This window comes from Carcharodon carcharias, chromosome 15, assembly GCF_017639515.1.
Source record: "Carcharodon carcharias isolate sCarCar2 chromosome 15, sCarCar2.pri, whole genome shotgun sequence".
Classification (NCBI taxonomy): domain Eukaryota; kingdom Metazoa; phylum Chordata; class Chondrichthyes; order Lamniformes; family Lamnidae; genus Carcharodon; species Carcharodon carcharias.
The window spans coordinates 29135136-29147655 of record NC_054481.1 but is presented as its reverse complement, the minus strand read 5'-3'; the positions used below and the strand labels follow the sequence as shown (position 1 = coordinate 29147655).

The 12520-nt window shown below is 44.4% G+C and overlaps 1 protein-coding gene across 1 annotated transcript in view; it reads left to right on the top strand.

Moving 5' to 3' along the window:
* Window positions 1-12313, top strand: part of LOC121288031 (coronin-7-like) — a 174754-nt gene extending 162441 nt beyond the window's left edge. The window contains exons 19-28 of the mRNA XM_041206252.1: window positions 1520-1662; window positions 2048-2152; window positions 2316-2401; window positions 3235-3376; window positions 4658-4747; window positions 8538-8654; window positions 9073-9208; window positions 9839-9930; window positions 11229-11315; window positions 11762-12313. Of these exons, the coding sequence (XP_041062186.1) occupies window positions 1520-1662; window positions 2048-2152; window positions 2316-2401; window positions 3235-3376; window positions 4658-4747; window positions 8538-8654; window positions 9073-9208; window positions 9839-9930; window positions 11229-11315; window positions 11762-11770 (1007 nt within the window). The 3' untranslated portion in view covers window positions 11771-12313. The remainder of the gene's footprint in view (window positions 1-1519; window positions 1663-2047; window positions 2153-2315; window positions 2402-3234; window positions 3377-4657; window positions 4748-8537; window positions 8655-9072; window positions 9209-9838; window positions 9931-11228; window positions 11316-11761) is intronic.
* The last annotated feature ends 207 nt before the right edge of the window (window positions 12314-12520 follow it).

Genomic DNA, 12520 nt, shown 5'->3' with positions numbered 1-12520 from the left:
GTTGAAGCAAACTGCTTTGAACATTGTAGGTGGTGGAAAGGCTTTGTTCAGTGAGCAAGTGAGCACTACCATGCTCTTGTAGCCACAACGATGATATAACTGATCTTGCCACAGACATTTTCCCTGGGAGGGATTCCCCTGACCCCCATTGGAACTCAGTTTTGCTTGGCTGCCTTGGTGCCATACTTGGTTCTATGTTGAATCCAGTTACTCCCATCTTTCAGTCTGAGTCAATGCTGTGATGCCACCTGTAGTCTTATAGTTCTGAAGCACCTCAAACTGATCGTCATTGAGAGGTGCTGCAGCACTGAGTTTTTCATTTACTTGGTTGATGCTTGGGAGGAGGCTGATCAGATGGTAGTTGATTGGGTTAAAATTGTCCTGTTTTTTGTGCACAGGACACCTTGGGTAATGTCATAGATGCAATGGAATTGATAGTGAAATAATGCAGCAAGCTCCATTGTAACTCACTTCCTGACTCCCCAAAGCCTGAACACCAATTACAAGGCAGGAATATGATGGAATACTCTCCACTTGCCTGGATGAGTGCAGCTCCAAGAAGCTTGACACCATCCAGGCCAGAATAGCCTACTTGATTAGCACCCATTTCACCACATTAAACATTCACTCCTTCCACCAGTGGCAGCAGTGTATAGTATATAAAGATGCACTGCAGCAACTCATCAAGACTCTGACAGCACTTTCCAAATCAACGGCCTCTACCACCTAGAAGAGCAAAAGTAGTAGATGCTTGGGAACACCACCACCTGCAAGTTCCCCTCCAAGCCACAAACCATTCTAACTTGTAACCATATCCTCACTATCATTGGGTCAAATCCTTGAACTCCCTAACAGCGCTGTGAGTGTTCCTGCACCACATGGACTGTAGTGATTCAAGAATGTGGCTTACCACCATCACCTTAAAGACAAATATGATGGGCAACAAATGCTGACCTAGCCAGCGATGCCCACATCCTGTGAAAGAATAAAACAAAGCTCCATTACTCAAGTCTTCCTCATTGAGCCGCTGCTTCATTGTGTGGAATGAATGGAATTGGCAGGACTCGGTATCTGGGTGTGGACCTTGAGAAAAGGATGCCAAGATTGCCTTGTCTCTAGCATTTGGGTACTGGACTTAGCCATGGATGAGAATGGGATGTTCATAGCGCTGCATCCTCCTCCTCTTGCTAGCTGACCACCTAGAGACACAATCTAAAATTTAGGGAATGAAGCTAAGCAAAATGTTGTTACCCAAAGTGTTATAAAGTTGCAACACCAGTTACCAGAGAAAGTGATCAAAACGGGCAACATAAATTAGAGTCAGACAGCAAATAACCCTGCTTCGGGAGAAGGATAGAGTGAGATGATGAGTAGGAACTCATGGAAAAGTAACAGGCTTGAAAAGGAACTAGCCCTTCATACATTGTTACATACCTACATTTTTGACAACGGGTAATTTGGAAGCCCAATGCCAGGTCACTGTGCGCTGATTAAGTTTATGTTCCTTACTTTCTGCCAGGTCACACAGAGAAAATCTATTCCATCAGATTTCATCCACTGGCATCTGATATCTTAGCTTCATCCTCCTATGACATGACTGTGAGGATCTGGAACCTCAGCTCAGGGAAAGAAGAGATTGTACTGAGGGGACATACAGACCAGGTACGCTAAATTTAAAATCTTAGGGACCCAGACAAAGCACTGCACCACAGATTATTCTCCTTTAAATTTGTGAAGGTGAGTGATTTTTGGATTGGCCTGGTCTGTAGTTGGTAAAAATATTTCATTATAGTGCTGGGTCACAAAGACTCATTGCAGCCAGTGTGTGACATTGTAGTTCCGGTGCAATTCTCTGAACATTTTGTCCAGGGTTATTTATTTTCTGTCATGCTCTTTCTTTTACTCATGCTCTTTTTATTTTTTGTGCTCTTGGTCTTTCTCTCATGCTTTCCCTTCTCTTGTGTTCTGTCCTTCTCTTTCTCTCACACTCTCTCTCTTTCTCTTGCAATCACTTTTTTTTTTACCTTTATTATTTGCTCTTTTCCAGATCTTCAGCTTGTCCTGGAGACCTGATGGACAGCAACTGGCAACGGTCAGCAAAGACAACAGAGTTCGAGTGTATGATCCTCGGCGTTCAGTCCACCCCGTGCAGGTAATAACTGCTTTCTCAGGAAGCACCTGGCAACATGCAGACTCATGCTGTCTGCTTGTTTTCGTTTAAGTTTTGCACCGTTTTTATCTCCCCTTGTATGCTTGCACTTGAATTGCATGGTAGCTGTGTTGGTGCCAATTAGACTCTTGATTTCCATTTGCAGGAAGGACCAGGACCTATGGGCAGTCGGGGGGCACGGATTTTGTGGGTGAGCGATGCACGGTACCTACTGGTATCTGGCTTTGACAGGTAAGCAAGAAATAATAAAAAGGTGACTGAAGGTTGGGAAATATCAGGGTGGGATTGGGATGAAAGTAAAGAAGGAACTTGCACTTCTAAAGCACCTTTCACAAGCTCAGTGTCCTAAAGCGCTTTATAGCAAATTAGGTGTTTTTGAAGTGCAGTCACTATGCAATGTAGGAAAAGTGGCAGCCATTTGTGCATAGTAAGCTTCCACACACAGCAATGTGAAAATGACTAGATAATCTGTTTTTGTGATGTTGATTGAGGGACAAATATTGGGCAGGACACCAGGAGGATTTCCCCTGCTCTTCTTTGAAATAGTGCCCTGGAATCTTTCACATCCACCTCAAAGGACAAACAAGGCCTTGGTTTAACATCTCATCCAACAGTGCAATACTCCTTCAGTACTAACTCCCTGAGGGAGTTGAAACTTCAACCTTTTGACTTCAAGACAAGAGTGCTACCCATTGAGCCATGTCCAACAAGCTGTAGATGGGGTGTGGGTGGAGTATGGAGAGGATAGGATGGGCAGCTTTATTATCCTTGGCTGGATCCATTTGCCTTATGCCTCTAATGTGACTGATTTTCTGTAACCCAAAAGTCAATCGCAAAATTACAGGATGGCCCACTATTGTGGGGTCAGATTTGAAATCTTGCGCCATACAGCAGTATTCCAGGATGTGTCTGGGACCACACGGGATAATTGGAACTACTGCCTCGGGATTGGGAGCTGGACTTCGCATCTGGACTCCCGCTAACAGACCCAATAAATGACATGTATGAGTAAAATCCAACCCCTTTGAGGATTCAGACTGATTACTCCGTGCTTTATGTTGCAGCCGCAGCGAGCGACAGATCTACCTCTACAACATGGAGTCCCTGGCATCAGGACCACTGGCAACTGCTGACATCAATCCAGCGCCATCCACTCTCATTCCTTTCTACGATGATGACACCAGCACCATCTATCTCACTGGCAAGGTCAGTGTTGAAGCACACTCTGCCATGGCAGCTGATTGCCACAGCCTCTCTTCCCTAGTTTCTCCACCACCAGCTCATCACCATGGCCGTGCTGAGTAACTAATTCCTTAATTAGTAGGTTGCTACATGACTTGGATTGCTCAATGACTGAGTGAGTTGCTAGATGAGATCCTCAGGGTAGTGTCCTAGGCCCAACCATCTTCAGTGCTTCATCGATGACCTCCCTTCCACCATAAGATCAGAAGTGAAATGTTCGCTGATGATTGCACAATGTTCACCATTTGCAGCGACTCAGATACTGAAGCAGTCCATGTCCAAATGCAGCAAGACCTGGGCAATATCCAGGCTTGGGCTGACAAGTAGCAAGTAACATTCATGCCACACAAGCGCGAGGCAATGACCATCTCGAACAAGAGAGAATCTAACCCTCACCTCTTGACATTCAATGGCATTACCATCGCTGAATCCCCCATTACCAACATCCTAGGGATTTTGATTGACCAGAGACTGAACTGGATTAGCCACATAAATACTGTGGGTACAAGAGCAGGTCAGAGGTTAGGAATCGTGCGACGAGTAACTCACCTCCTGACTCCCCAAAGTCTGTCCATCATCTACAAGGCACAAGTCAGGAGTATGATGGAATACACTCCACTTGCCTGGATGAGCGTAGCTTCAACAACACTCAAAAAGCTTGACACCATCCAGGACAAAGCAACCCGCTTGATTGGCGGCACATCCACAAACATTCACTCCCTCCACCACTGATGCACAGTAGCAGCATTGTGTACCATCTACAGAATGCACTGCAGGAACTCACCAAGTCTCCTTAGACAGCACCTTGCAAACCCACGACTGCGACCATCTAGAACAAGGGCAGCAGGCACATGGGAACACCACCACCAGGAAGCTCCCTGCCAAGCCACTCACCAACCTGACTTGGAAATATATCGCCAATCCTTCACTGTCGCTGGGTCAAAATCCTGGAACTCCTTCTCTAACAGCACTGTGGGTGTACCAACAACATATGGACTGCAGAGGTTCAAGAAGGCAGCTCACCACCACCTTCGCAAGGGCAATTAGGGATGGGTAATTAATGCTGGCCTAGCCAGCGAGGCCCACACCTCATAAAGAATAAAAAAATGATAGATTGCTGGGTAACCAACTGGAATAGTGGGCGACTGGTCGGATTACAAGGTGACTGAGTTCCTGGGCGATTAGTGTTGCTCACTGTCAAGATATACTGTCTCTTCCTTTGTCACTAATGATGCTGTTCTACAGGGTGATACCAGGGTCCACATCTATGAGATTCAGAATGAAGATCCCTATTTCCTGCAGTGCAGCAGTTTCAGTTCCACTGAGCCACACAAGGTAGGAGTGAAGCTGTGCTACAGTATTAATGTGCTCTTTTCTAGCTTATTGCAACGACACAGTTGACTCAACTTATACCCCACTGTAATTCATCCTCACTTTTGCAGGTATCAGACTCAGTCACTTTGGACCATGGGTAATCAGGAGGGTGGATTCCATGTGGAAGTAATGAGGAAAGGTGATTCCCCACAAATATGAACATATGAATTAGGAGCAGGAGTAGCCATTTGTCCCCTTGAGCCTTTTCCAGCATTCAATTAAGATCTTGGCTGATCTGATTGTGGCTTTAACACCACTTTCCTGCCTACCCACTAAAATAAACCCTTTGACTCTATTGTTCATCAACACTATTTACCTCTGCCTTAAAAATATTCAATGATCCTACCTTGACCACTCTCTGGGGGAGAGAGTTCCACAGACTCACGACCCCCTGAGAGAAAAAAACTTCTCCTCCTCTGTCTTAAAAGGGAGACCCCTTATTTTTAAACTGTGTCCCCTAGTTCTGATCTCTCCCACAAGGGGAAACATACTCTCAGCATCCACTCAAGTGCCTTCAGGATTTTATTTATATGTTTCAATAAGATCACTTTTCAATCTTTTAAACTCCAATGGATACAGGCCCAACCTCTCCAACCTTTTCTCATAAGACAACCCCTTCTTCCCAAGAATCATTTGTGTGAACTTTGTCTGAACTGCTTCTAATGCATTTATGTCCTTTCTTGAATAAGGAGACCAAAACTATACACAGTACGGTGTATAGAACTGTGCTGGAGCTGGCGCGACAATTTGGGGAAAATGTAGGGGCTCAGGTCGGGACCGATGACCCAAACAGCTGAACTGAAAGTTGAGGTTGCTGTCTGTATTTCTGATGCAGACATGGGTCATTTTGTTTGGTTTTCACATGTTAATGTACCTATCCTTGGCTAGTCCATCAACTTTTTCTGAAATAAAATGTGGAAACTGAAGATGGGAGTTTAAGGTTTCTTAATCCTTGAAGCCCTACTCCCTACTGCAGGATTAAACAGTCAGAATTCTGTACCTGCATATAAATCATACCCAGTATTGCAGTCACTGTATAGGGGTAATAACAGGAGAGAGAGAGAGGGAGAAAGGGTGAGGATTCTGAAGAACATACATACATATGAATTAGGAGTAGGAGTAGGCTGCTCTGCCATTCAATAAGATCATGGCTGATCTGTTTTTAACCTCATATTCCTGCCTACCCTTGATAACCTTTCACCCCCTTGCATATCAAGAATCTATCTACTACTGCCTTAAAGATATTCAAGGATTCTGCCCAACCACCTTTGAGAAAGAGAACTCCAAAGTCTCACAACCCTCTGCGAGAAAACTTTCCTCATCTCTGTCCTAAATGAGCGACCCCTTATTTTGAAACAGTGACCCCCGAGTTCTAGATTCCCCCACAAGAGGAAATGTCCTTTCCACATTCACCCTGTCAGGTCCCCTCAGGATCTTATATGTTTCAATCAAGTCACCTCTTACTCTTCTAAACTCCAGCAGATACAAGCCTAGCCTGTCCAGCCTTTCCTCATAAGATAACATGCCCATTCTAGGTGTTAATCTAGTAAACCTTCTGTGAACTACTTCTAATGCATTTACATCTTTCCTTAAATAAAGAGACCAATATTGTATACAGGACTCCAGGTGTGCTTTCACCAATGTCCTGTATAACTGAAGCATAACCTCTCCACTCTTGTATTTAATTCTCCTTGCAATTATCAATACCTTTCTATTAGCTTTGCTAATTACTTGCTGCACCTGCATACTAACCTTTTACAATTCATGCACTAGGACACCCAAATCCCTCTGCATCTCATAGCTCTGCAATCTCTCACCATTTAGATAATATGCCTCTTTTTCATTCGATCTGCCAAAATGGACAACCTCACATTTTCCTACATTATACTCCATTTGCCAGATCTTTGCCTACTCACCTAACCCATCTATATCCTTATGTAGCCTCTTTACGATTTACTTTCCTACCTACCTTTATGTTATCAGCAAATTTACCATACCATCGGTCCCTTCATCCAAATCAGCACTGATCCCTAAGGCACACTACTTGTCACATCCTGGCAACCAGAAAATGAGCCATTTATGCCTACTCTCTGTTTCCTGTTTGCTAACCAATCGTCTATCTATGATAATATGTTACCCCCTACACCATGAGCTTTTATTTTCTGCTATAACCTTTGATGAGGCACCTTATCAAATGCCTTCTGAAAATCTAGTACAGCACATCCCTTTTATCCACAGAACTTGTTACTACTTCAAATAACTCCAATAAATTGGTTAATCATGATTTCCCTTTCACAAAGCCATGTTGACTCTGCTTGATTACCTTGAATTTATCTAAATGCCCTGTTATAACGTCTTTAATAATAGCTTCTAACATCTTCCTTATGAAAGAAGTTAAGCTAACTGGCCTATAGTTTCCTGCTTTCTGTCTCCCTCCCTTTTTGAATAAAGGAGATACATTAGCTATTTTCCAATTTAATAGAACCTTCCCTGAATCTAGTGAATTTTGGAAAATTAAAACCAATGCATCAACTATCTCACTAGTCACTTCTTTTAAGACCCTAGGATGAAATCCACTAACAATTTGCTAATTACCACTTCCCTCATGATTGTAATTTTCTTGAGTTCCTCTCTCCCTTCCAATTCCTGATTTACAGCTATTTCTGGGATGTTACTTGTATCCTCTATAGTTAAGACCCATGCAAAATATCTGTTCAATTCATCTGCTATCTCCTTATTTTCCATTATTAATTCCCCAGACTTAATTTCTTTAGGACTAGTGCTCACTTTGTCAACTCATTTCTTTTAAAAGTACCTATAGAAATTCTTACTGTCTGTCTTTATATTTCTAGCTAGCTTTTTCTAGCTAGCTTTCTCTCATACTTTAATTTTCCCTCCTTATCAATCTTTTAGTCATTCTTTGCTGCTCTTTATATTCTGTCCAATCTTTTGACCTGCTACCCAACTTTGCACAATTATATGCTTTTTCTTTTAAGTTTGATACTACCTTTAACTTTTTTAGTTAACCTGGGATGGCGGATTCTCCCCTTGGAATTTTTCTTCCTTGTTGGAATGTATCTATTCTGTGTATTCTGAAAGATCTCCTTAAATGTCTGCCACTAGATCTCTAATGACCTATCCCTTAACCTAAATTGCCAGGACCCCTTAATCGCACTTCTAATTCTTGAATATAACACTGTAGTCATATAACACTGAGGTAAGAATTCTGATTAACGTGGTGTTCCCCACAAGCAGAAAGGTGTCTGAGTGTTTTTAAATAACGAAGAAAGGGACACAGCGAAGACTGAACACAGGAAATGGGAGGAAAATTGAGTAGGTGAGTAGGGAAGGGGGGGGTAACGGAGAGGGCGGGATGGGGAAACGGAGAGGGCGGGATGGGGAAATGGAGAGGGCGGGATGGGGAAATGGAGAGGGCGGGATGGGGAAATGGAGAGGGCGGGATGGGGAAATGGAGAGGGCGGGATGGGGAAATGGAGAGGGCGGGATGGGGAAATGGAGAGGGCGGGATGGGGAAATGGAGAGGGCGGGATGGGGAAATGGAGAGGGCGGGATGGGGAAACGGAGAGGGTGGGATGGGGAAACAGAGCAGGTGGGATGGGATTAGCAGCTGGGATTAGAGGACTGCTACAAAAACGAGATGGAATTGGCTCATTTTCCCACTTGAACAAGCCACGCACTGCACTGTGACCTTGCATAAATTAAGTTGATATATTTGTTTTCCCCTCTTCAGGGACTCTACTTCCTACCTAAGTCTGAATGCAATGTGAGGGAAGTGGAGATTGCACGAGCCTTGCGTCTGGGACACAATTCCTTAGAGTCCATCATTTTCAAAGTTCCACGAATTAAGGTGAGAAGTTCATCGTTGTCTTGGAAATGTGGGAGCTTTGGGCTGTTGTGGACCAACACTGTGGCATAGGGCTGAGTGCAGCAGATCCTTTATGGTTCGATTGTTGGTGCAAGAGATCACGTCTATCAGGACCAAAGTCCTTGACCGGACAGTGCAGTGGGCTTGACACAGGTATTTGACACTTAGGGGGCTGGGTTCAGGGAAGAAATGTTCCTCTATATTGACTCCAGTATGGACATCAGCAAACAGCTGTCCCAGTCTGATTTGAGAGATGGATTGGCCCCAGTGGTCCCCCAGACTGGTGTGAGTGTTGGACGCTGAGCAGATCCTGTCATTTCAAGTCTGTATGGACTCTTCTCAACAGTTTATTTTCTTTTGCACATATTTCTCATGTTCCTTTTCTCTACTTGCCTCACAGAAAGAGTTTTTCCAGGATGATATTTTCCCTGATACCACCATGTGGTGGAGACCAGTACTCTCAGCCTCTGCCTGGCTGGCTGGCTCCAATGGACAGCACAAGAAGATGAGCCTGAAGCCTAAAGACATGACCCCAGGTACCTGTGTTCCTCCAACTCTATCTCCCCGCATCAGCACCCCCCGGCCCCCCCCCCGGTCAGGGCTACCGAGTCTGATGATGCATTGGGACCCAAACAAAAGGACTATACTCGCTCTCCCTACCATTGGAGACCTGCCCCAAACTCAATCTGCCCTCAATATAACTGCAGAGCCCTGTACAGACTCAGCACTTCATTAACATACACATTGTCTCAGTTATGTAGCAGGAGACTCTCCCTACACTGTTTCAGAACAACTTCCTACCACTCCCTCACTACATGCATATGTACAAACACATGTACCTAACATTTACGCACACCTATCCAGTTAACCAAGGACCATTTGTCTTCCATCCACCCATACACACAATTACATCATTATATCAGTGCTATAAAGGTACCTCCTTCCGGCCAATTGTCATCCCTCTGCTTATTGTAGATCGCTAGTTATACTGTACCAAGCTTGCATTGTGACAGGGGCTAGGAGTAATGACAAGCTCTTCGCTGTAAGATATCGGCTGGAAATGCAGACCTGTGTCTTTTATCTGTGACTGTCCCGGAGAGAGCTTCTGACACCTGTGAATTTTGGGAGTTGCAGAACTTGATATTAATGGTGTGTCTGTTCTGCAGTGAGTGAAGCCCCTAAAGAGCTCCCAGTCAGGAAATACAAACCCTCAGCATTCTACCTAGAGGAAAAAACAGACGAGGAGAAAAAGGAAGAGGTAATTTATCCTTCAAAATGTGTATGTATCCATCTCTGCTACATTCCCTCCTCTCAGTCTATCTCTCTGTCTGTCTGTCAACCTCCCCCTCAGTAAATTTGTCTCTCTCTTCCTCTCTCACTCAGTCCATATCTCTTTCCCTTTAGTTTAGTTTTTCTCTTTCTTTCACAGTTTGTCTCTCTATCTCCCATTCACTCTAACTCTCTCTCTCTCTCTCTCCCATACTCAGTCTGTTTCTCTCTTCCTTTTTCTCACTCAGTCTGTCTGTTTATCTCTTTCTCTTTCAGACTGTCCTTCTGTTGCTATCACCTAAGTGACTTTTGCACACTCAGTAACTGCCATGCTTTCTCACCTGACTTTCTCCCTCTCTCCCTTCTGTCACTAACTCACTAATCCTTTAATTCTGTCCTCTTGAGCATCCCTGATTTTAATCACTGCACCATTGCTGGCCATGCTTTCAGCTGCTTAGGCCCCAAGCTTTGGGATTCTGCCTTAAATCTCTCCGCCTTTCTATCTCATTTTCTTCCTTTTAATATACTTCATAGAACCTACCTCTTTGACCAAGCTTTTGGTCATCTAACTTTGTGGTTTGCTGTTAAATTTTCTTTGATAACACTCCTATGAAGCACCTTGGGATGCTAAAGGCTCTATATAAATACAAGTTGTTGTTATTACCCCTTTAAGGAAACTATATATATGTCATGTGATCTGTTTCCACTTTATAACAGACCAACCCACAGTCACCTCTCCTATCCTAGGTGGTTCTCCTTTGTGTCTCACACCAGAGAACGATTTATTCAGTATGTCCAGGACCTTGGACAGATGGTCACAGTGAGATTGAGCATAAAAGATAGTGGAAATCTGGAACTCATTTGTCCACAAGTCTGGATGATTGGAGGTTAATTGAAATTTTCAACATAGAGATTGATCGATTTTTGTTAGGTAAAGATATTAAGGCTGTTAAGTGGAGTTGAGGTATAGATCAACCATGATCTAACTGAATGACAGAAAAAGTTTGAGGGACTGATTATTCGTCTCCTGTCCGTGGTAATGAGGGACTGAATATTCGTCTCCTGTCCGTGGCAATGAAGGTCAGTGTTTAGAGACTGTAATGAATCAAAGGGATGAACATTGCTGAGATGCTGCCACTTCCTCTCACATTTATTCGCTTTCCAAAGCAGAATATTAATAAAACTGGTCGGGATGTAAGGGCCGGCCTCGTGTGGAGGAGTGACGGGCTCGTTTCTGTTGAGCAAGTGATAGTGCGAGCAGTGTCTCACCCTCTTTACTCCTTCCAGCTCCTGAGTGCCATGGTGGCGAAGCTCGGGAACCTAGATGATCCCCTGCCTCAGGACTCATTTGAGGGGGTGGATGAGGATGAATGGGTGAGTGGCATCAGTGCTGCAGCGTTGCTATTGATCTAACTTGTGACAGGTGTGGTGGGGCAGGCGTTTCTGCATTCATTACTGGCTAGATGACATGGACTCTGAGCTCTAGAAGAGATATCTGCATGCTCTACATGAGGGTGGAAGGGTCCACATTGTTCAGGTGGTTGCAAGAAGTTCTGGGTTCACCAGTAGTGACTTTGCATTTCCCAGCAGAGCAAAGAATCTTTGGGCTTCTTGGCTGGGGTCTTTGGGCATTGTACAGCATATCAATACATTAGAGATTGCGCTTTGCACGGGAGAGCAATGCTGCTCATCCCAATTGGGGAAGTCAAGTGTCATTATCAACTTCGTGACCACTGCCCATCAAGGGTCTTGACGATATAAATGATGGCTCTTCAGTGCTGTGTCTTAAAAGCTAACCTGTTGCTTTCCTGCTGTTTCAGGATGACTAGATTTCATCCAGAGACATCTCTACAGTACTTCATCTCGTGATAGACCCTTCAATTGATGGAGCTACAGCTTCCTGCATCATCAGATGTCATTAATCACAAGCATGTTTATGAGCAAAAGCACATCTCCCTCACTTTCACAGCATGTCTCCATCCCCTCACAGCATTTCTTACTCGCAGCGCCCTTCCCTTGCTCACTCGCAGCACCCCTCCCTTGCTCAGAATAATTTCCTTTGCTCAGTCATAGCACATCTCACTCAGCACATCTTCCCCACCCTCACACACTCAGTGACTCTCCAGCACACCTCATATGCACTGAGTTGCATTTCTCAGCACCCACCATGTACATTCTTCCCCCAATCTTCATACACACAGCCACAACATTTCCTCCACACAACCCCAGCACTGCCTCTCACCCCACCCCTCCAAAAGCCTCTCTCTTTCTCTCCACTTCCACCCTCCATATGGATTTATGCCAGGGTCAATATTTTGCATTGTTGCCTTATCAGGAATGCACATTTATTAAAAAAAATACTTTCAGCTAAAGAGTGAGAGTTGTCCTGTTTTTCCGTTGCTGCTCAGGAGGATTGTGCACAGGGTAAGGTGGGTTCATGAGGAAACTAAAATTGCAGGGCTACAGGGATGGAGGGGGGATTGGGACTGACTGGATTGCTCTATGGAGAGATGGCATGGACTTAATGGGCCAATTGACTTCTTTCTGTGCTGTTATGACACAGGGTGGGAACCACACAC